General features: G+C 38.6%; 2 protein-coding genes across 2 annotated transcripts; one reads left to right on the forward strand and one right to left on the reverse strand.

Moving 5' to 3' along the window:
• Window positions 1-3177: 3177 nt before the first annotated feature.
• On the reverse strand, window positions 3178-13286 carry slc25a35 (solute carrier family 25 member 35). Its single transcript, XM_007563170.2, has 5 exons — window positions 12734-13286; window positions 12593-12658; window positions 12364-12516; window positions 9425-9559; window positions 3178-7103 (listed from the first exon to the last, which is right to left on the reverse strand). Exons 1-5 carry the CDS (start codon window positions 13103-13105, stop codon window positions 6933-6935), a joined length of 897 nt encoding a protein of 298 aa, XP_007563232.1. The 5' UTR covers window positions 13106-13286; the 3' UTR covers window positions 3178-6932.
• Window positions 13287-16672: 3386 nt separating this feature from the next.
• grk1b (G protein-coupled receptor kinase 1 b) lies at window positions 16673-24817 on the forward strand. Its single transcript, XM_007563171.2, has 8 exons — window positions 16673-16959; window positions 20244-20950; window positions 21958-22085; window positions 22316-22473; window positions 22579-22662; window positions 22758-22882; window positions 24054-24255; window positions 24378-24817. Exons 2-8 carry the CDS (start codon window positions 20252-20254, stop codon window positions 24659-24661), a joined length of 1680 nt encoding a protein of 559 aa, XP_007563233.1. The 5' UTR covers window positions 16673-16959; window positions 20244-20251; the 3' UTR covers window positions 24662-24817.
• Window positions 24818-24823: the final 6 nt, after the last annotated feature.

A 24823-nucleotide genomic window follows, 5' to 3' on the forward strand; every position in this document is an offset into this window, starting at 1 on the left:
ATATACTGCTCAAAAAAATGAAGGGAACATTTCATTTTAATTTTGTGTGTGGGCTAGACCGGAACGTGTCGGCGGCGACACATCTAAATTTGCAGTACCGTAATTCCGCCACACGTAGCGCTGTCTGAAAAAGTCCAACGGCTTCTGAAAGGGGAGACGTTGCACTTTCCAGCAAATATCGGGTTAATACGGTAACTTCACAGCTGCAGCTGCAGAGAGTGTAATTAATCCGGAGGGCACTAGTTTAATAGCCGGTAAATTGCGAAAATAACTTGCTGGCTATTGAAAGTTCCGGTTGTTATGGATACATGGGTAAGTATATCATCTTACAGGACATTTAAAGAACTACTTACAATTAAATTAAAGAAGATTTATTTAGTCAGTCGTTTGAAACTTAGGCGTAAAGAGCTCCGTCTGGGGGCCAGACTTCCAGGCAAAGCGAGCATTGGACCAAACGGCCCGCCTCAACTAAACTGTAGATAATAGACAAAGATGTCTGCCAATCAGAATTCTAGCTCCCGTGTTCCTTACCAATGACTGTAAAAAGTTTTGTAGAAAAGAAGTGGATGCGTTCGGTTCGGAGGTTAAATCAAATGCGATATGAATGAAGATGGAGTTTGTCTCACCCGGCAAAGAAACACGTTTAATCGAGAAAGGAATTAAAAACAGGTGGCGCTGGGCAAAGGAAAGGGGACAAGACGGGAAGCTGCCGGAAATTTTTACAAAAGGGGGGCGCTGGGATTTCTTTGGGGGGCGTTTCGTCGAAGGTAAACTTTACACCGTACAATCACAACAATACCAGTTTAGACTTTGAGCAACTTCCTAAAAATGTATTGTGTAACATTAAATCATGCCTGGCTGCAACTGTATCGATGGCAGCTCTGCTTCTATTCAGTGTTTGTAGCTTGTAGCTCCGCTCCTGCTAGCTTAGCCGCATCAGGTCAGCGTTACACCGGCTGATGACGTTGCTGGGATTCACTTTGTCTGCTATCTGATTTTCTAATATTTTATGTTTTATTGAGGATTTTTGTACATATGTTTTGGCAGTTCTGTGATCAAAGCAGCAACTTATATTAAAAAGTGTTTTATTTCTGTCTGGATGCTGCCCGCTTCCATGGAAGGACAACAGAAAATCTCTTATAAACATGTAATTACTAAAATCAAGATACCCTCACTGTGTGTCCCTCTGAAAAATGAACCCATTTAGATAAAGAAATCCCTCCATGGTGATACTACGATAGAGAGCGTTCATTATATAGCGTTAACACCGGAGCTGTAAGTGCTCCGGTATGAAATGGGTGTGACAGAACAACACAGCACTTTTAAATTTCAATGATCAAAATACCGAAATTGTTTCCGTTATTTTAAAAGGTTTATGTCAGTCTGCCTTTTCCCCATCATACGCTTCCCGACCGCCCTGCACCTTAAGGGGTTAAAAAAAAAAAAACAAAAAAACGACGAGCACATCGCGCAAAACTCTGAAACAGGAGAAGCGGAACATAAAACGGAGCGACGAACTAGATGTGAATTATGGCATAAAAACAGAGAATCCGACGCTGAACAGTGAAAAATCAACACATGATGTGAAACACATGACGATTAGGCAGCGCAGCAGGTGATGAGTGAAGATTAATGATGGTCAATAAACGATAAAATAAATTTAGCAACAGGAAAGAGACTATAGTGAACATAGCAATAAACCAGGAGAGGATAACACTAATCAGAGGAAACTAAATGGAAATGAATGAAGAACAAAATGCAAGAATAACCTAAGAAACTAAAGTAAATACAGAGGAATAAACTGGTATGGCAAGACCTTTAGAGCAATAATTAATACAGAGGACTGTATGGCAAGAATAAACAGTCACTATTTCCAGATAAAGGTAAAATAATATTGTTGAAGTGCCATGGGTTTGTTGAGACCACATCTAGTACTGAGAATAAATATATCTTACAGACCATAACAGTAAATAACTGATCACTTATTTATGTTTTTAATTTAGATGATATATTTATTTATTCAATATTATTTTTCATGTCAGTGTTAATGTCATGAGGCTGATGATTCCATGACACTTTCAATTTGACTCATTAGGATTTGATTCATAACCAGATTTGTTTTTTCTAATTTCTGTCCAAGAAAACTAATAATCTATAAATCAATAGACACATCTGTATAAAGATATAATCCATGTTTCTGTCTCATATTTGTATGGCATTAAAAGGAACTTTTGTTTTTCCACTGAAAGCTCTGGTTTGCACAATAAATGCCATGTGGGTGAAATTTTATGGATGATACTCTGATGTTCCATTCTCCTGAAGGCAGCACAGAGCTGCACCACCAGAAACAGACAGAAACACTGAAGAGAAGAAGAGCTATGATTAATGTAGCTACAGTTCTATCCATGTTTTAATGTTGCAAAACTCAGTCGGTTTGCAAATAGATCAAAGTTTAAACTGGCATGTTGTACATATTTTATCTGGTCATTTTGTGGAATATTTAACAACTAGAAAATGACAAAGAACAAGAATGGGAGGCGGTGAGGGACCTGGATAAAGGCTAGGGGGTGCTGGCCTGAAAAAAGTTGAGAAAACTGATTTCGTTGGTAATGTTGCATGTTCTAAATTACTTGCAAAAACATTGACTGAAAGGACTCTTATTTAATGTTGAGGGATTTTTCCCTGTAAGGCTAACCTTTAGGGCACAGACATTTTACATTTTGTTTTGAGTTGAAATGAACTGAAGTCTTATTTAAGTTTGAATGTTTAGCTTAATTGTATTGTTAGAAGCAATTGTTTTCACTATTCAAAGACACTTTTTATTAAACTGTGGCAATAGCAATGCTATAGTTAATTTCTATCATAACTATAAGTTTCAGGCTCAGGATTTTTTTTTTTTTACTTTAAGCACTGAGTTTCTAAATTAGCAATTTCCTCTGTTCCAGTCTGGTTTCGTGCTGTCCAAACCAAAATAATGCAAGAGTGTAAAGTCTCTGAACACTTTCTGTTCTCCAGCAGCTGCTGCAGGATGTTTTTGATTTCATATTTGGTCCCGTGTTGAGTCAAACACTGGTAAACCTCAAAACTTTGTGAACGTTGGGTATTTTCAACAAAAGCTGATCGCTCATTTTCTGTATTTGAACAGAAAGTGTACAAAAATGACAAACACAACAGGAATCGATACAAAAATCCTTTATTTGCTCTGCATGTCCATCATCACGAGAACATAGACAAGCCTGTTGTTGCACATTGACTGAAAACTCTGCTTTGTCTTCATTACATGAGACACATCTTTCATATGAATTAATGTTTCAGACAAAAACATTTTGTGTGAATGGAGTATTGTTACGTCTTTGCACGTAACAATGCACGTAAAACAAGTCAAGTCCCTTAAAAGAGGAACATTTGCTCTTTTATTAAGCAAGTTGGCACAATATCCTGACTTCTTGATTGAAAGTTCAGAGCAGCTGCTTTTTAGTTTTTGTAGAGGTTCATTTTGACCTTCTTCCTCCACTGCTGCGATGTGTATTTTTAGACTACCATAATCGAGATCAAGCAGACATTCACGATGGGGATTAAGGATTAGAACACTGGATTATAGTACTCAAGACTGCATCTACGACGTTACAACCAAAACAGCTCGGCTCTATGAATAGCAGCCTCCACATTTGTTTGTACCCTTCACAAAGATTCGTACAAAGCCTAATGACTAGCATCATTTCTCCCTGAGAAATTTGTCACAGAATAATTTTAACTGCCTCCGTCGTTGTGCTGACTGTACATTTTAGCAAGGCTAACTTAAAGGTGGGAGTTTGTTCCTTTTCTGTGTGAGATTATACTGCTCCCAAATAGCAAAGAGGTGAACCTAAATTATAAGGTTTTTGTACATTTTTACGCTGGATGCTATAGATGTCAAGAGGAGACAGAAGTATAACCTTTAAGTAGAGGTGCTCTCAGCACTTAAAGGTGCTCTCAGCAATACGGCATAAAAACAAATGGTATGATTTCAGTGTGTTTGTTTTTAATGGAACATAGATATAATATGTTAGACTGTGATCCTTTCAGGTCAGAAATGCTTCAAGTTTTACCAAATACTCTTTCATATTGTCTTTAAAAGGTATGTAACACACTGGTCTTCATTTACACAGTTCTGCTAAACAAAATATTAATACATAGTCTTGCATACATAAAGAGTCCTCACAGGGAATCATTCATAGTCTCCAACAAGCTCTGAGTGATACAGCCAAGCTACTTTTTAAAAGTAGAGAAAATAGGTCTGCTTCGCATAAAATGGCCAAAAATCTATTTTACTTCATAAAATCTCAGTCTACCTCCTGTTTCCTTTACAAACAGCTCGTTACATTTATGACTCTTGGAGACTCTTGGGTGCACTGATTGCAGGTTTTCTGGCCGATCACCAATCTTTAAAAAGCCTGACCTGACAATTCCAATTTAGGCAGCTCTCACAGGAGCGCAGCAGCTGAGGTAGATAAAATCGGTGGATAAGCTCTGCTTCACATTTAAGTATCGGCCGAGAAAATCCACATTTTATCGGCTGGCCAATTTATCGGCTACCCCTACCTGTAGGTGGAACCTTTGTGTTAGTAAGAAAGCACCAAATCTGCCTGACAGATGAGACATCAGCTTGGGAAACCCTTCTGAAGAGGATAACAAAGCATGATGAGAGTTGTTCTGATGATGCTGGAGGCAGCGAAACAGACTGAATAATAAGGGTGAGTGGATGACAGCTTAACAAAACTTTTGTTTAAAATGTAAATTTATAGCTGTTATTTAATCTGTAACAAAAAGATGAAATGTCACTTAAATAAAAAAAGTGGACAACTTATGTCCAACATGTCTCTCGCCCAATGACTGCTGGAGACAGGCTCCAGCCCCCTGCTGACCCGACCCGAGGATAAACAGTGAATGGATGAATGGATGGTCACTTATGCCCTGGATGAATTTTTAAGGCACAAAAATCATTATTGCAACATATTAAATATGCCTTTAAGTAACAAAAATAAGTCTCCTAACTTGTAAGTGTTTAGGCATTTTTAAACTACTCATAAAAGTTTGCTAAAAATCTGGAAAAATTGTAACGAAAAAATTCCATCCACAGGAAAATAAGGTTTTACACTAAAATGAAAATCATGCTCTGGTTATGCAAAACAAGAATTTAGTAATAAAAGTCCATTCATCACCGTTGGCAATTTGAGAACCTTAAACTAAAATTTAACTTTGTTCCTGTTCACTGACTTCCTGACTGAACTCACCCTAAACTTAACTGTATATAATAATATGCTGAGTGCTCAGGGTTAACAAGCATGCAACGTGTTCACAGCTCTTATGAATTCACATTATTAAACTTCTCTGATAAAAGTCAGGCTGCATCACAAACCGCAAAAACTGGACGCATGTACTTGATCTGCTACAAAGAAAAAAAATAAAAAATCACCAACAGATGCCACTTATACGAACGTCAACGACCAAAACCTCGTATTTTCATATTTTAAAGAATAACTGAATGGCTACATCACATAAACTGAGCCACAACCATTCCTGCCAACAAACTGTGTTTAACATGTTGCAAAGTTTTAAAACCCTTAAATTAAAAATGCTCCTTGGATTTCAGTCTGAATGGCCGAAAAATTTTAATATCTTATGTAGAAATGGAAAACAAATGGAACTGATTTGTAAAATCTTTTTTTTTTTTTTTTTTTAAATAAGCCATTTTAGACATTGTAATAGATAACTGGACTATTAGAGAAAAACTGAACCTGACTGATGAAAAAACGTAACTACTTGTTCTGTTGGATTCAGATTTCCAGGATATATCTCTTAAGTGAACCTAAACATAAACTATCATGTAACTCTGTGCTTCTGTTTTTGCGAAGTATAATAAATACTGATGGTGCATGACACAGAGACATAAAAACCTAACCTATATTACTCAATCACCTAAAAATATTTTGACATTTTTTCAGGCAACTTTTGTTTATTTTACAAATCATGGTCCTTTCTGTTAATAATACACATCATGACTTTTCGCCTCAGTGACATTTATTGATTTTATAATGTATAAAAGAGGTAGCCAGGAAACACAGCACCCTGAGAATGGAAAAAGGGAAGGTACATTTCTTTTAGTTTCAGTTCCCGTTTTAAAAATTTCCCTGGATCAGCACTGGATCCGTTTTACTTCTCCCACTCTGGACTCTTCAAAAGGACTTTTCTGTCATTTTTACCCCCCCACTAACAATCCTGCAACAAATCAATCAGAGTTTAGCCTCTAGTTTCTATGAAAGTTTCTGTTTTATTTGACCACTTAAAATAACAATTCTTCCTTATTTGCACTTCATTCAAGAACTCTTCAGAAACTCAAACTAATTCGAGAAATTCTGGTTTAACAAGCAGCACTTGCACCGAGGACAGATTTTCCCTCAGCAATTAAACCATGTTTCAACATTACACTGCGAGTCAGATGGGGTCAAACTCAGGCTGCAATGGGGTCACAAGTCTATTCAGACGGTAGAAATGATTTGGCTGCATCTTGGGCTCATGTGATGCTTTCTCCATAACGCATAAAGTGCACATTTGAAATGCTTTGGAATGATGTAATTAGAGTCATAAGGGGTAGACGTGTTTGCCCTATACGACATACTGCATGTGTTTTTGTCTGTGCACACATAGCAATGAGACAAATCAAGACGGTTCCATTAATGATTGAGCTTCTGGGTGAAGTTTCAGACCTAATTTTCTGCATATTTCAAGTTTAATGTGTTTTCTCAGTGGAGTGTTGAAGGAAACCTTTGCTCCTTAGCAGTAAAACTAAGTAAACAGATAATCTCCTAGTTTTTCCCTCTGCCTCCTTGAATGAAGATTCATTTCACCTCTGCACAATGAGTTACCCTTTTTTGTTTCTGGCTTCCCTGATGTTATCTGAGCTTCTGGTACAATCTGCGCAGCTCATCCCAGAAGAACAGGGACAGAATGGTGTGTGGGCCGAGTCGGAAATAAGAGGCTCCCAGGCCTTTGTAGAGTCCTGTGAGGCCCTCCTTTTTCAGAGTCTTGGAGAAGCAGTCACTGAATCCTTTGTAAAGCTGCCCCTGTGCGAAAAGACGAGAAAATCGCATTAAATGGGTAAAACAGAAGCTCGCTGTCTTTCCTTTTCATTCCCAGAAAAATTAAACTGTCAATCATCTCGTTTGAAATCCGCCAAGCCACAGCAGGCAGCGCTGTCACGCGGCTTCGTGTGTTTTGTAATTTCTGAAAACGCCTCTCATGACTATAAAGTGTTTGTGCGGCTTGTAACAAAGCCTTGTTTCCTCCACTCAGTGTGTGCTGGACCATGTGTGACAGGTACAACGCGGTACACGCCTCAGGACAGAGATGTCTTCACCTCACAGACTAAATGATCACCTGACTGTCTTGGGCTGCAAGCTAAATGGATCCAATTGGCACACACAAGGGATGAAATTCCCAAGTCACATTACAAACACAAACCTCAACATATTTTCGGGGGTATTTTATGTAACAGAAGAACACAAGTTGTGAAAGGCAGCAATAATAATAATAATAATAACAAAAGCATATGGTAAATAAAAGTCAGAAGTCGCTGCGTAAACGACTAAGCAACTATGTGCTCTGGTCAGATGTGATGAAGAATTAAATTACATTGAATATATTTTTTGTGGCAAGAAATTAGCATTGCATGTCCTTTTGAGCACACCATCCATGAGGTGATACACGGTGGTGGCAGCATCGTGTTGTGGAAACTGGTGAGAGTTCATGGAAATATAGACAGAGCTAATGCTTAGAAACTGATATTCACAGACTCACCTTGGGCTGATGTGGCAAAATATACGGCTTGTGTACAAATGCACACACCACACTTTTGAGGTTTTTATTAAACAGAAACGACAACAAAATAAAAACTACTTTGTGTTGTGTTGGTCCGCCAGATAAAAAGGTTTGTGGTGATAATTTTACAACAATGGGGAAAAAAGTCAAAAAGTATCTCAAATAAAGTTGCAGAAGAAGAGATAATGTCTTCTTATCCCCCACATTTCTCCGGTATCAGGTGTCCTTGAGTTTGAGTTTACACATTTCATGCTCCAGATGACAAAATGACACGACTGTCACAGTTTACTTACAACACCTTGAAGAGCAAAAGGACAATGGACACTATAAATAACCTGCAGATTAAGAGCTTCAGGGAGCCTTAATAACGAACTACGACTTTCCCACAAGAGGAACGCAGCAGTTACTGTCACACCCTTTGCATTTTCAAATGATTCGGCACAGAGAGAGCATTATGTGCCTTTGAATCCTGACAACAATTTGGAGGTGAATGTAAATGCAGATCTGGAGTCCGAAGGCGTCCACACACACATGCACACACGCACACACACACACCCATGCACACACACGCACAAACAGACTGGCCTGAAAGCTACAATTTACATAAACCTGACAGGATCAGACAAGGATTAAAAACGAATCCATGGCACTGACTAAAACAAAAAGGCATCCTTGGCGAATGTATTTCTTAATTTAATATTAATAAAAACCTGAAACAATCAATTTGAAAGTAAAAATTCTTGTTGCTCATTAGAACGTCGCTCAAGTTGCCATTCAGCATATTATATCATCTCAAGCAACTTACAAGTGCAAAGAAGCTAATAAACTCACACCTGGAATGTTTTCACTTCAGAATGTAGCCAGAAAAATTAAACTGTCAATCATCTCGTTTGAAATCCGCCAAGCCACAGCAGGCAGCGCTGTCACGCGGCTTCGTGTGTTTTGTAATTTCTGAAAACGCCTCTCATGACTATAAAGTGTTTGTGCGGCTTGTAACAAAGCCTTGTTTCCTCCACTCAGTGTGTGCTGGACCATGTGTGACAGGTACAACGCGGTACACGCCTCAGGACAGAGATGCCTTCACCTCACAGACTAAATGATCACCTGACTGTCTTGGGCTGCAAGCTAAATGGATCCAATTGGCACACACAAGGGATGAAATTATTGAAATAACAATCAGAAAATACAGAGCAACTTCAGCCTCTGAAAGCTTTCTGTAGGTCTACGAAGTGAGAATCTTCATGAGTGAAGACAAAATGTCTGCATAGCATAGAAAGAAATGCTATTATTTATCAGTACGTAGCTTATTTTGGTAGCCTTGTTGTTTTACATTATGCAAACTTTTAATATTCAAAGGTTAAAACTGTTCTAAGTGTCTAAATGCGCATCTGTTACATTACATTTTAGGGTAAATTTATATGAAATCTGTAAGCAAAATCATAGATGTTAGCATCTCCGTGTAGCGTAAACACAAGGCATCTGTAGGTCCGATGTCCTGAAAAACACAGACTAAAGACTCCACCTAAATGGGCACCCAATTGTTTCCCCTTATTTTTTTTTCACTTACTTTTCCTGAATGGTCGACAGGCTGGTTGTAGAGTCGCGTGCTAATCACATCGAAAGGCGTCATCGCCAGCACCACCATCACGCTGCTGATCATGCCGGCACTGAGAGGCACCATCCAGCTGTCCTGCGGGAAAACCTTTGCAGAGATGGGAATGTCATTAAGGCATGCAATGAGCAAGTGCGGGCTCTAAAGCAGTTCTGAGAAGAGGTCTGGCTGTGCAGTGGCAGGAAATGAGCCCATCCTTACATAGCAACTATATCTAATTTTAACTAAGTCAAACAGAGGACTGGTTCTAAAATTAGCACGTGTTACATGCATACTACAGTAGCAACTGGTTACCGGTTTTCAGTATGATAAAGGCATGGAGGAAGTCTTAACATACATTTTTCAATACCGTAATTAGAGTTTTAGAAAAATCTAATTAGAATTGCAGGAAAATGCTTGCACTGTAAACAACCATCCTCTGCTGCAAAGAGAGAAACGCTGATCTGAACGAGGCGGCTGTTAATGTTCATTCAACACTTTTAAGTGTGAACAACTAGGACTGTTCATTTCCTCTGCTGCCTTTGATAAAATGACAGATTACTACTCTAAAACAGCGCAGGAAATAATCGTTCACAACTTCTCCTTCTGTTCACTGATTGGCCTGGTAGAAAATCGACCGAAGACAATCCAAGTGAATGGGAGAAAGCCCAGACTTTGCTGGAAGCAAAAGCAGCAGAATTGCACAGGAAGACGATGGCTAAACTTATGATGTCTTCTCTAAACCCCACAGGTTTTCTATCAGATTTAAGACAAGGAACTGAGTTGGCTACATTTTGAGTCTGGTGAACCATTTCAGTACTTTATCCATCCATTTATCTGGATGGTTGGATGGATGGATGGATGGATGGATGGATGGATGGATGGATGGATGGATGGAGCTAGATATTGAGTTTATCATTATCCAGCTTAAGTAAAAACTATTTACATTTTTATTTTTAACTGCACCTTCAGATTTTCATTTAAAATATCCTCGTATTTTAGAGACTCCATAACGACATCCAGTCTAACAGGATTCACATCATCGCCTTTGGAAGAGAAACAGGCCCACAGCATTAAATATTATCCACAGTGCATAACTGTGATCACAGTTGTTTTACCACATAGTAGCAACTCTCAATCCTGCCAGAGGAAAGTATCCCGACTGGAAAAAGTGGAACTTGCTAAGCGACACTGCATTTACTATCCAATATAGCTGCACACATAAAGAATGTAGTGTCCTCAATCATATAAGCCACAAACAAAGCACTTCTGACGGTGTATATTTTAATAAACGATTATTTTTTTCCCCCCCAAGTTCACAATGTCTGTACTACTCTACTTTCTTATGTTGGTCAATAAGAGCAAGATCAGGTGGTTTCATTTTTGTTCCTCCACTGAAAAACTGCATTTTTTTTTATCTCTATATGTTTCTGTGTAAAATGCCTAGCTCCTGCAATAAAAGATGAATTTATTTAAGAAGTACCAATAAAAGTCTCCATAGGGAACAGATCCACAGTACACCGGTTAAAACCCTTTTACCTATTTAAATGTGTTCTAGTTGTGGACCAGCGAGTGGCAAGCAGCGTATGTGTCTGTTTACATAAAACACAAGGCTGTCCTGTATTTCAGACGTATAGCAGCTTGTAAATGAGTCAGTGTTGGCTGGGATGTTGGGAGGAGAGGTTCGGCCCCGATGACTTTCCACAACGGAGCAAGTTACACAACTTTGCAAATGGCTGAATAATTCCTAAACTTCTTCCTGTCAAGTAAAGATAACACTCTTTAATCACCAGAATCCTTCAGGAGTATCAAAGACTCCCTTCAGCTGGAGTGTAGACAGCAAGGCCCACCAGTAAGCTGCAGCACCAGTTGTGTAAGTCGAACGTTTTCAGCCAGAGGGGCCCAGTAAAAGGTGTTAGATTCTGTTCCAGTGGAGCGCATCGCATGGCGTTTTGTTATTTCAACAATGACTGTTTGTGTAATCGGTGCACAGCTACTGACTACAAATGATTGTCTCCGGATCAAATGATTATATTAGTAACGAGGGAGTCTGATCATCTTTTTAACCCCAGCAGCTAAAACAGCTGGAACAATTTGTTCTGTAAGGCTAAGAATAGACCTCAGACCACAAGGTATGGCAACCTTGAGTGAAAAATAGTTTGCAGAAAATGTACATAAATAAATAAAGTGCCTTTAAACTGTCACAACCTCCTCTGCCTTCTCCCAGTGCTCACTAGAAACAACCAATCAGAGAGCCAGGAGGCGGGTGTTAGCGCTGTCAATCGCAATCTTGTGTGGCGCTGCTCAGTCGTAATAGAAAAGCAATACTATTTCTAGAATAGCACTTGATAATAACTTTTACAGTCATAGTTAAACACACCTCGACATTTCTTCACTGTTATGGTGATTTTGACATATAGAGTTCAGTGAAAATATGTAATAAACACCTACTAAATTTAGTATTAGTTTTGAAGTGCCTAGAAAATTGAACCTTACAATTATTTCCCTCTTTATAGAGCAACAGTGCTCCCCAGGAGAACCACCTCAACTGACTCCTTTCAATACTGAGAAACAGCAGCTCTATTTCAACCTCAGCCCAGATAAGGAGTTTCCTTTGACTACTACTAAAACTGAGTCTGATCATTCTATGAAGGAAATAGATTTTGGCCACTTGTAATCAGGATCTTCTTCAAACCTTTGACGCATTTAGTGCACCTGATTCCAGTAAACTAAGAACCTTAAATCCCAAATTATTCAGACAGCTCTTTCAAGTTATATGGTTCGCTAACCCAGATACTTTCAAACAGTGACGTCATTTATAAAACATGCAAACACCTAGGAAGCTTATAAAACAGAATTTTACATCTTGGCAGGATGCCATCTTCATCAAACCCTAAGAATGAATATTTTCTAACCTTTAGGTCGACGACTAGCTCCTTAGAGGAGGAGAAAGTTGAGAGCTGGGTTGCAGAGCCTACGCTGACCCTTGGTATAGCAGCACTGGAGCCCCTCCACAGTCCCAGAATGCCATGCTGCCTGTAGATGACTTTGAGAGCATGGATCATCCCCTGTCCGGAGAAGAAGGAACACATGAGAAAACTGCATTTACATTTTTCACTGTCACTCTGTGTCACTGTGTTTTACCTCGTGTCTGTGCTGATGTCCCACTGCGATGGAGGAGGTCGACTGACTCTGCAGATGAGTCTTCACCTGTCAGTGTGCAGAGTTCATCGTTATAAGTCAGAGGTGGCACCTGACTTATTCAAAGAGAAGTCAGCTACTAACCAGGTACACAGGGCTGCCCATGACGGCGCCCACCACCCCAGCACTAGCTCCCGCTAACGTGGTTTTCACCGCGCTGACCCTTCCGTTGGTGTGGATGTAACCTGCCGACTCAATGATGGCGTAGGAGCCGAGCCGGACTCCATTCATGAAGAACTGATAAAACAGTCCGGGGACCAGCCCTTTCTGCAAGCCGGCCAGTCCGTCCACTTTACCGATCGTGTAGAAAGCGTGGAAAACGTTGCGATAGTAAACCTGGTAGGTGCCGCGGCTCTTCAGCTCCCCTTGAAGTTGCATCCGCGTCTTGACGACCTCCAGCGGATTGGTGAAGAGACACGCTCCGCAGGCCGCCACGCCGCTCAAGACGAAGTCCATCCCGGTCAGATCGACACAACGGGCAGCGGCGGAGCTAACACTGGTCTCTATCCTTCATGTTTGTTTGTGACATCTTGCTCAGCTGCGATGTCCCCGCCCACTTTTACTGTTTACTGTTTTACTTTTACCCCATCCGCTGTAATGTCACAAGATACATGGCCGCTAACTGAAGCGCGCAGACGTTGCTGCTTCACGAGCTTCCTGTACAGTCGGAATTTTCATAAACAAAGGTCAAACGCGAAGTATCCGCTGAATGCGGAGGAAGAAAATGGCTTCTTCACAAATTTATCTGAATTTAATTCTTATTTTATGTAATTTCCAATTAATTTTAATCAATTTTGTATCTTTAAGTCACATGTTAAGAAATATAAATGACAGATAAAAACGAAGAGAGAAGAAAGAAAGTCACTACTTTCTGTGCTTTCATAATCAAAAATTAGCGGCAACATTAAGCCCATCATAACTAGAAACAGGAACTTGTTGCTCTCTGTTTCTGTGGCACACGATATAGCTACATCAAACCCACATTTACATCTAACCCAGTTTTTAACCCACATTCCATCCTTTCCTTGAACATCTCATCTTAAAAAAACGAAACAATACGAGTGTTCGTCATAATACGTCTTTAAACCTTATCGTAGCCCATCAACAGGCTTTGTCTTGTAACAAATTATATTTATAGAATCGTGCATAAAGTAACTGAAACCAAAGCTTCAAAGCGGCGTGTAAAATTGGACAGTGTTTTATAAATAAATGTATGCGCTTCATATTCACTGAAAACACATTTTGATACGCTGTACATTAATCCTCCAAACAAGAAAAATAAAGTTAATCCAAGTTTACCAAAGTAAAATGATGGTGGTGAAGAAAAGGGTTCGAAAGTGGAAAGCCAAATATTGACATCTGACCTTAGTTGGCCACCATTCCTTTACACTAGGGGGCGGCAGCCACCTGTATCTCAAACCGAACAGGCTAAAAAAAAGAAAGAAAATAAATAGATATTAATCATAATTTTAATTATAATAAAGTAGTTATACAATTCTAAAGTAGCAATAAATTGTATATAGCTTGCTCACATAGAGGAAGACCTACAACAGCATCACTGGCTAAGCTGGGAAAACAGTCAATTCAAAACTATAAACTACCTCAATGTAGTAACAAGACTGCTGTTGTTCAGTCTTGGGTTTATTTCACAAAATTTAGATCAGTTCGTGACCCAGCGCACTGGGCTCAGTTTCCAACTCAAAAAATGGTTTAAAGCAAATAATGTGTAACCTAATGGCAATTAAAGCTTGGATTTAAAACTGACCTAAAGCTTAGATAATCAAACAAGTCAGACTTAGGATAAAATCCATTATTTGTAGACATACATCAGTCCAGCTTTACCACTACTATCTCATTGCAGGGTGGTAAGACTAAATAAAAAATGCATGCACATACTTAGACTTAATGCTAATTTAGATTGCTTTAACACATGTCAGTGGATCCACAAAAATAAACTAAAGAAAAAAACCATGCAAACTCCCAATACGCTTTATTTGGGATTCAAGCCAATGACCTTCTTGAAGCAAGGTAACAGTTTCATCACAATGTACCGATGAATAATTACTGAATTTAAAATTATCGGTTAAAAAAACAGCCTCTAATGTCCAAAAGAACTTTTATGGACAAATCTTTGTACCTTAATAAAAAAAATTCACACTCAGTATAAAACAGGTATTTTTTTTTAAATAGAGATTATCTACAATAATTTTATGTCCAGTTCTTTGGTCAAAGTGTGTTAAATTCTTGCTAACAGTTTAGCAGGTGAAAGGCTAATGTCATTTAAGTAAACAAACTGGTTCTTTATAGTTGGAAGAAAAATCATTGACACAATCCACTGATTAACATCCATAAGCAGCATCATTTTAACATCTTATTTAAGATTCATGGAAAACGTTCAGTGAAGTCTGACCCAGTTATTGTATAGTTCAAAATGCCGGCAAGTGGAGCATAATGAGACTCCTTTTAGTTTCTCCTATAATCCAAGAGGGTCATGGTCTTTAACCCTTTTTTTGTTTGTTTGTTTTAAAACTACAACATCTGCCCCAATAATATAAATCCATCAGTTGGATTAAATAAATGTCAACGGTTTAAGGGGCACATTCTGCAGTCTTTTTCTCCAAACTAATCAGAGTGAACCAAAGTGAGTTCAGCAGAGGTTACCAGGTTAGTCTCATTGAGTTCATGACAGATTAGTGTTGGAGTTGGAACGCTGACATCCAAAACCTCATTTAATTACATCTATTTAATCAGTTGACAAACATGCAAACACTATAGCAACAACAATGTCAATATTTGTCATGGGACTTTTCTTTTCTTCGTTTAACTTTAGGGCATTATTAAACACTGATATGTCCTCTGACGATAGGTGACAAAGGCCTTTCAGTCGGTGTGGAGCAGTTTGCCCTTGCAGCTCCGTTTTGCTGACTCTGTGGAGGGTTTTAAACAAGTTTTTAAAAAACTTTTTTTTTTATTTTCCCAGGCTTTTGTCTCTCGATTTGATTGTGCTTCTTATGTTGGTTTTGTGTTTTGTATGGTTTTAAGGCTGATTTCTATTGTGCAGCGCTTTGTGATTTTATGTCTGTGAAAAGCACTTTATAAACAAACTTTACTTACTTACTTTGCTCACAATAGAATCATAAAATGAATGTGGGGTTGTCACATTTATACATGGCCACTTTACTTACTAACCCCGCCTGGTTGAGTAGGTTTGACTCTGAGCTGGATTAGACTGGAAAATAAAATGTTTTATGTTGATTTGAAGAGCAATATATTAGAACGTTTAATCTTATAATGTGCAATATTGCATGAAGCAATTGTGTTTACTGAGTTAAATTAAATGAAAATAATTTCTTTTCCCTTCAGATTTTGTGATCAGTTAACGACTTGGAGATGTAACTTGATATCATTTTAGTGTGTAAATTGAATTCTCCTCACTTTATAGTAATTGATTACCTATTATGAGCTACTTTGGGCCTCTCTGTGTCCTGTGCTATCACGGTGTCCTCTTTAGCTATGTGATCTAAATCCCTCTTCTCCGTTTCCTTCACCACCCACTAAATCCTCTCACCTGAAACGTACCCTCTTAATGCCGATGTCCTCCTTTTTAAAAACACACAAACGGTTTAAGGAGAGCAGAAGCATTTTCATTAAATTCAAAGTCTTCACTTGATTACTGAGAGGCATACTGTAGGCAGAGAGAAGTTCAAAGGTTATGTTGAATTCTCGTGCCGATGTGAATTTGTCTGAACCTGGTCAGATCCGCAGTGGTTCAATCACCTCACTCTGTGGCATCAAACTGAAATCACATTATTGCTAATTTTATTGCCTCGTTAGGATCTAAAAAATATATCATTAACTAGAATATGGGTGGAAATTATCAGAGAAATGTATCAGATGGTCCTGTTTGAGATTGATTGGATGATTGTGAAAACCCATGACACTGCATTCTTTAGAAAAACCGTCTCATGAGCTGGATTTCCTGTGACCATGGCTCTTTCTGAGTGTGCCAAGTCGCTTCCGCCTTTTTATTATCCGGCTGTAATCCTCAGCACCCAGTGAGCTGCCAAGCAGGATCTTAGGAGCAGAGTGAACCTCAGTCTGAAGTCTTCACCTTCCCATCACATCCCACTGCAGGAAGAGGAGGTGAGAGGAGCGCTCTGACAGGACAGAGATCATTTCTGCCTGTGCTGATTGATCTAAAAAAAAAAAAAAAAAAGAAAACAGCAAATAGGGATAAAAGTATTTATGCTTTTGGATCTAAAATCCTAAATTTTAATCAGCGTTTCCAGGGGCGGAAGAAAAACAACACGGTAAGTACTACTTACTTTGTCTCAGGTATGTTAGAATGAAGAGAACGATCTTTGCAAAATAAAAAAATAAAAATCACAACATTTCTTGGTTTTGCTGATGATTTTATTCATTGTGATAAATATGTTGAAATAAAACTGAGGCAAAGTGATTGAACATCAATCAAAACAGATTGCTTTCTGTTTATCTTTAATAATTACGTATAACTAAAACAGCACAGTCAGGCTTGGTCTCAGTGAACCATGTAATTTGGGCTAATTAACAGCCATCGGTTCGTTAAGGGTAATTAACGTGAAGATCAGTCATTTATACGGAAAGCCGTGGTGTAAACGGTCAAGGTTAAATGGATTAAAAGCACCTGCAGAGGCCAGCGTGTTACTATCTGCTCCAGCAGGACTGGGTCAGGAATGAAAGAAACAACCAGAGTTACCTGCTGATCCTCTGATCCACATTACAAAAGAAATGCTTTTTAATAATAAAATGTCTTTCTATAAAAACCGTAAAAACCAAAAAAAAAATTGTTTGATTTTAAAAGAGATGTGATCGACTGCTCCTTGTTTTAGTCTTGCAAGGTAAAAATAAAATAGTTACAGTCCTAAACTATTAAACATTTATGAACTGATGATCGTTAATTAAACTAATTAAACAAATGTTTTTAAAAAAAAAAAAAAACAATAACAAACAAAAAGCTGTGAGCCATGCAGGAAACCAATCTAGATAAAGAAATATTACTTAGAAATTATTAGAGAGTATAAGAAAATAAAATAAAAAAAATCAGCTGAGAATGAAATGCTTGTTTACATTCACTTGTAATTAACCAAATTCCTAATTTCCTATATAATCAATCATATGGATGTTTCATACAAATTCTGAGAAAACTTTAAGAATCAAGTAATATAAAAATTGTAAAAAGGGCCTTTTAAAAATTTCAGTTTAAAAAAAGAGCATTTGAGACGCAGTTTATGAGTCTGGGCATAAGGGAATCTGAAACTGAACAGAGAAATGCTTGATGTAAACCAAATAACAGGACTCCAAAAAGAAAAAGGCAAACGTACAACTGGGAAGCATGGAGGGGTGTGTGTCATGGTTTGTGGGTGTTTTCCAGCAGTAGGTTCTGGTCAGGTCATTACTGTATCCTCCATAATTAACTTTTTGCCAAGTATCGGAAGTTGCATGCAGAAAATGTAAGGGCGATGATACAAAGCACACAAGTAAATCCACCACACAGGCTGAGAATTAAAAAATAGAAAGTCCTGAACAGAGTAAAAAATCAGCTCTTTAATATTCGGAGATGCAGAGGAGTGACTTGAGCAAACAAGAATCCTAAACAAACATCTTAGAGATGAATGTGAATACAACTGTTGTGAGAGACTGGTGTGTTACAGGACGAGTCTCACAGAAAATCGTTTGACCAAAGGGAGCAATACCAGCTATGAGGTGGTACCATGTCCTAACATTTTCCTCAGTTAAAATACTATTTTTTATTCTTTAATTTATTGACTAGAACTTTGTATCTTCTCTCTCTCTCTAACCTGTGGTAAACTACTTTCTATGCTTTTGAAAGGACTGATTGTGTAAAGGGTGTCCTAGTTTTTCCACATGACTCTTTGTAAATACGGATGTTTCTGCTTTGTCAGAAGCGATCATTCGTATCTGACTTGTGAACAGCAGAGTGCAGCAGATCCCAACACGATTTAACACCAGGTCCATTACCTTAATCTGTAGTTTAAAGCAGGTGTCCAGGAGTAGATTAGGCAGCAGACCTTTGGATTAATATATTAGAGATAAGTCGCTAATATGTTAGAGACTTATTTAAGTATTTAAATACCATTTAAATACTTAAAGAGCATTTAAGGAATCATAAAGGAATTTTGGAAGCACAGTTAAAATAAGCATCTTAAAATATGTTTCCCATTTGTGTGTTCAGTTTGCAAAGGAGCCGCCTGAACAAGAAGCAGAAACATTTACAATCTCAGCAGAATTACCTGGTTTTCTAAACGTTGTCACAATATGAAGTCTGATCTTTAATAGAAACAGTGCTACCCCAAAACGTCAACCATTCATCGTTTATATCCGCTTGGTGCCTGACTCCAGTTGTCATTGAAAAGACTGGCGAGTAATTTGTCTTAATACATTAATAAATGGTGCCAGAGGACTCACTTCTCACTCAGATCATTTTGATTTATGAATCTGAAGTTACCTATGCTCTACTTTCAACATTTTAATCATGTGACACGTCACTAAAATACACTGTTCGTAACTGTAACATAAATATCTAAGGAGGAATACAATGAAATGAGGTCAGTCACCATGACCTGAGAAACAGCTGCTGGAGAAGGGAAAGATAACGACAGAGGAATCTGAGAAAAACTTTCCAGAAAATGAAGGTGGGAATGTTAGAAAAAACATATCCCTCACATAGAGAAATGCAGTAGATGTGAAAAAAATTGTATCTCAGCTCCCTTCTTATGTCATCTTTGCTTTCAACTAAATATCAAAATTATTGTTTGTGGCTGAATTAATCACTGCACACCACCAGCATAGTTTTAACCCTCCTGTTATGTTGCGGGTCAAATTGACCTGTTAAAACATTTTTTAAAAATAGTTGGAAGTATTTTTTTCTGCATGAAACTTTTTCTATTTGTCTTAATAGGTGCACTCTACATATAAATTGAAAATGGTTCATTTTACACATTCATTTTATTGTTTTTTTGTGTGTAGGTTTTTTCAGTGGTCATAAAAAATGTAAATTACATTTTTTTATGTCCAAATGACTAAATGCGTAAGTTGATGCTTTATTTGTGAGAAATAAAAAGAAAAAAACATAATTACACAAACATTGATTGCAATTGTTAGTATTGGAGTTAATAATCAGATACAAAATATTTTGGAGATTTTTTTTTGGTTTCTGACACTATTGCATGATTAAACCCTCCAATCCTGGGTCAAACCGGCCCACAAACATTATTGCTGTACCTTAGAAACGAACATAACAGGAGGGTTAAACGTCATTAATGGCACCCCCATTTTTTTAATCTTTAAAATTATTTTTCAGGATTTATGCCCAGGATTACAAATCATCCATTGGTTTTTAGTTTGAACGGAGCTGATAGGCACTGATCAATAATCAATACATCTTTAAAATATAGAAAAACAGTTACTACTGTTAAAGCAATCAGGAAAGAGTGCCCATGTAACAACTGATGGTAGCTTTCTAAGCTCAAAGCCCTTTAAAGACACTACTTGTGCTTTTCTTGATATTCTTATCCTCCGTCTCATGACAAAGGTAAAGCGATGGACATCGGTGGTTTGGAAACTGTCGTAGCAAACTCAGCTTACGTGTCAGCCCGGGGCGGCGCGGATGGATGTGCAGCAGCCGCCATGCGGGACAAGAAAATGCGTGCCAGGTTGAAACTTCCTCACATCAGAGACTGCCAACACATGAAGACCACTGTAGACACAACCTTTGAAAGCATGTGTACCAAACAGCCCATCGGCAAGCGCTTGTTTCAGCAGTTCCTCCAGAGTAGCGCCACCTACAAAGATGCAGGAGACCTATGGAAAGACATAGAAGACTACGGGATAAGCCAGGAGAACGACAGGCTGCAGAAGGCCCGGAGAATGGTCAACACGTATTATGAGACAGCTTCAAAGCATTTCTGCAGCTTCCTTGAGGAGAAGGCCGTCATTCGCGTGAAAGAAGACCTAAAGAACGTCCGTGCTGACCTGTTCAAGGAAAGTGAGCAGCAGCTGCTCCAACACCTGGAGAAGAAGGCCTTAGATGAGTTCAAGAGCAGCAAGTTCTTCCTACGTTTCGTTCAGTTCAAATGGCTGGAGAGCCAGCCCTTTGATGAAGAGTGGTTCATGGACTTCAGGGTTCTAGGTAAAGGAGGGTTTGGGGAAGTGTTTGCCTGTCAGGCGAAAGCAACAGGCAAAATGTACGCCAACAAGAAGTTGGAGAAGAAGAGACTTAAGAAACGCAAAGGTTACGAGGTAAAGCAGTAATTTCTATTGTATAAAATGTTAAAAATCCTTTGTTAAAAATGTTTTCTCTTGGCAACTTCAAGAGAAATTGAGGCGCTTTCCTTATGTCCCTTTAAATTTGTCACATTTTGTCATTTAAACACACAAAACTTCTATGTGTTTTATATTGGATTTTAGAGATAGACCAATTTCTGCCATTCTATTCATAGAATGGTAGAAATTACTACTTTTTCTATACACACAACTTTGAAAATAGTGGTGTGGCTTTGTTTTCAACCTCTTAAACCCTTAAATACAATCTCCTCCAATTAAAGGCCTTTTGAACTCTGTACTGAAATAACATGTGAATATTTTCCCAACTTATCAAATAGTGATGTTTTATTTGCAATTTGCAAGTATATAGATCGCTTTATTTTCAACCCAAATTGTTTTCATTTTTTTCCAAACCACAACAGTGGTTTCTGTGCTCAAATTTACTTACTGGACTTAATAATAACAACTGAGCTCAGCATAAACGCACCCTTTCAGTACAAAGATCTTATGACTTGAATACCATTTGTTTGACTATATAATGCGGTTTTGTGAGGAGAAATATCTTAATATGAATCATATCTAAAAAAAACTAGAAGATATCTCGTGCATTTACCGCAGACAAGCTGACAATAAAATATATTTTTTCTGTTAAAAGTGTAGCTTCTTCCTTAAGTAATTCTTGCAAAGTATCTAACAGAAGAGGAGTTAATAAATCTCATGGAAACGCCTGTAATTCACGTTTCTCAAGGAGAAATCTTCAAAGGCGGCTCAAATATGCTGAACAGTAGGGTGTGTAGTTCTGTGAAACGGACAACACTGTCCGTTTCACAGAACGGACAGTTCTGTGAACGGACAGTTCACAGAACTGTCCGTAATGCACTTAATGCGTTAATGCATTAAGTGCATTAATGCTGATTAATGCACTTAATGCATTAATCAGCATTAAGTGCTGATTAATGCCGTTTTCTTTTTTGTTTTTTTAGGGAGCGATGGTGGAGAAGCGTATCCTTGCAAAAGTTCACAGCCGCTTTATAGTGACGCTGGCTTATGCATTCCAGACCAAGATTGACCTTTGTCTGGTCATGACCATTATGAATGGGGGAGATCTCAGGTACTCTTTCTAAACATTCAGCAGGACTAGAGAGAAAGATGTCATGAAATAATCCTGCAGGCAAAAAGTTTTTTTTGAGATCAGAGTAAAATCCTTTCAATTAGGCTAAGCTAATATGCTAATTAAACAGATGTTATTGGCTGTGCTTTTAAGGATGTAAAATGACCTAATAAAAATGATTTCCTATATTTTTCCTGTAATCAGTATTACATCCGCTCTTCATTCCTCAGGTTTCACATGTATAACGTAGACGAGAATAATCCAGGTTTTGATGAGAAGAGAGCACGGTTTTACACAGCTCAGATTATCTGTGGGTTGGAGCATCTTCATCAGCACAGGATCATCTACCGGGACCTGAAGCCAGAGAACGTCCTGCTGGACGACGCAGGTCGGCCATTTAATCCCTCTTACCAAGTGATTCGTGACTTTTCAATATTTAACTGTGTTGTCTGGCTCTCATCTCAAACATTGAAACCACAACCTTTGTGCTCAGGTCATGTCCGACTGTCAGACTTGGGTCTTGCTGTTGAGCTTCCACCTGGAAAAGATAAAACTACAGGCTTCGCTGGGACTCCAGGTAAATGCGTAGTAATAAAAGTGCCCTCAAAATCTGTCCAGATAAAATACATATTGTGTTGTAAGTTCAGGATCATCTTGCTTTTATTCCTAAAGGTTTCATGGCTCCAGAGTTGCTACAGAAGGTAGACTATGACTACACGGTGGACTACTTTACTTTGGGTGTCACAGTGTACGAGATGATTGCTGCTAAAGGTCCATTTAGAGTACGAGGAGAAAAGGTACTTTGTTCATTTGGTAGTTTTATCTATAAAGATAAATCAAACAATCAAGTTTATTTGTCCAGCATATTGCAGCAGAAAGGCAGATCAAAGTGCTTTACATCATAAAAACACAAAATTACTTTTGGAGTTTTCAGACTTTAATTAGCTGAAATGGTGTAGATGAGAAGAATTGCTTCTATTTGTCATGTTAAGTTAGTGGTTTGTGAAGGACTCACAACAGCTGAGATTTAATGGAAAAACACACAGGAGGGACGGCAGCAACAGAATAACGAGAGATAATAGTGATTACTAGAGTCAACACATATGATGGTTCACTACTAGCAAAGTGAATGTCAGCCGTGAAGGGAACTGAGGTTAAACAGAAATACGAGAAATGACTGACCCAAAGCTGACAAAGAAATTCAGAAACAGGAAACATGAGCTTAGTTTAACACAGATCTCAAGGAAAGAGGCTGCAGAATGAAACAGGGCAGAAGATCTAAAGAAAATGACAATTTCAACTTTAAACGTTTTTGAGCTTTACATCATGTTTTCATGTTATTCCCTCATCAAAAACATACCTGGAGTGTTTGAGAAATCCTTTAATCTCCCAGGGCAACCATTGAGATACGATGCAAAATGCCATGATGGATCTAGTGGCGCCTTAGACGTGCAGCTTCCGCCTCACAGAGCACTTTACCTCCACGACTCTCACACTCAGCTCCTTCAGACTAGCCAGCTGCAATTAGCAAACTCCTTCAGACTAGCCAGCTGCAAGGCGTAGTATATTACTATTACTGCACATAGTAATATAAGAGCAACGTCTCAGTGAAATGCTGCTGTGATGACTTCCTGAAGGCAGAGTTTTAGAAAGAGCAGAAGTTTTTAAAGTGACTTCCAAGGCATTAAATTACCAAGTAAAACTTATTTTTTAGCCATATTCAAGTTTTTCTTTTCTACAGTTGCAGTTAACACAGTTACTTGATTGCTCTACAAAATGCCACTATTTGGCCTGGAAAACACATAATACAACTTTAAAATTGACAGAATAAGGAAAGCTCAGAGTGACAGAAACCCACAAAGCCAAAGATGATAAAACCATATTTGTCTGTCAAATAAAATCCTAAAAATACACTTATAATTGTAACGTGACAAGGCAGCATATAAAAAGCGTTTTCTCTTTGTTCAGGTGGAAAATGACGAGGTTGCTAGAAGAACCTTGAATGATCCTGTTTCCTACCCGCCGAGCTTCAGCAAGGAAAGCAAGGACCTTTGTGAAGGTCTGATGGAGAAGGACCCGGCAAAACGACTGGGCTTCAAAGACAATGGATGCACAGAGCTCAAAAATCAGCCATTCTTCAAAGAAATTAACTGGGGCCGCCTGGAAGCAGGTCAAATCAAATGCGCTCAACTAAAATAAACATCTCTAATATGCAAATGGAAGTAGATTTAAAAAAAAAATGGATATGCTAAAGTAAAACTGATTAATCTCCCTTGATTTTCCATTTAAAAGGCATGCTGCTTCCACCGTTTGTTCCTGACCCCAAAATGGTCTACGCCAAAGACATCGATGAAGTGGGTGTGTTCAGCACAATCAAAGGCGTGGCCCTGGACGACAAGGACGCAGAGTTTTACAGTGACTTCGCTTCTGGAAACATCCCGATTCCCTGGCAGGAAGAGATGATAGAGACGGGCGTGTTTGGAGAAATGAACGTCTGGGGCGAGGGCGGCAAGCTGCCCAACAATCTCGACCCAAACTACGTCGAGGCCAAAGGCGGAGCCTGTGTGCTGCTGTGAGCAAGAGGCGGCTCCAGAGCAGGAGGAAGAAAATATCACCGGCTTAAGCATTAGCCGTTGTCTTGGAAAATGAAACTTTCACTTAGTTACTAGGAAGAGTGAACTGAGAAACAAGGTTTCATTCATTCAGCAAATGTTATGTTTGTGGAACTGATAACAGTT

The sequence above is a fragment of the Poecilia formosa genome, unplaced genomic scaffold, assembly GCF_000485575.1.
Source record: "Poecilia formosa unplaced genomic scaffold, Poecilia_formosa-5.1.2 Scaffold145, whole genome shotgun sequence".
Lineage (NCBI taxonomy): Eukaryota > Metazoa > Chordata > Actinopteri > Cyprinodontiformes > Poeciliidae > Poecilia > Poecilia formosa.

What these genes read in the sequence shown, in the direction of transcription:
- slc25a35 (XM_007563170.2), bottom strand. Translation starts at nt 13,105, where the DNA reads ATGGACTTCGTCTTGAGCGGCGTGGCGGCCTGCGGAGCGTGTCTCTTC. An exon ending in TGGGCAGCCCTGTGTACCTG is followed by an intron (nt 12,659 to 12,733) that starts GTTAGTAGCTGA and finishes GCACACTGACAG; the next exon opens with GTGAAGACTCATCTGCAGAG. An exon ending in GACATCAGCACAGACACGAG is followed by an intron (nt 12,517 to 12,592) that starts GTAAAACACAGT and finishes TTCTCCGGACAG; the next exon opens with GGGATGATCCATGCTCTCAA.
- grk1b (XM_007563171.2), top strand. Translation starts at nt 20,252, where the DNA reads ATGGACATCGGTGGTTTGGAAACTGTCGTAGCAAACTCAGCTTACGTG. An exon ending in AGAAACGCAAAGGTTACGAG is followed by an intron (nt 20,951 to 21,957) that starts GTAAAGCAGTAA and finishes TTGTTTTTTTAG; the next exon opens with GGAGCGATGGTGGAGAAGCG. An exon ending in ATGAATGGGGGAGATCTCAG is followed by an intron (nt 22,086 to 22,315) that starts GTACTCTTTCTA and finishes TTCATTCCTCAG; the next exon opens with GTTTCACATGTATAACGTAG.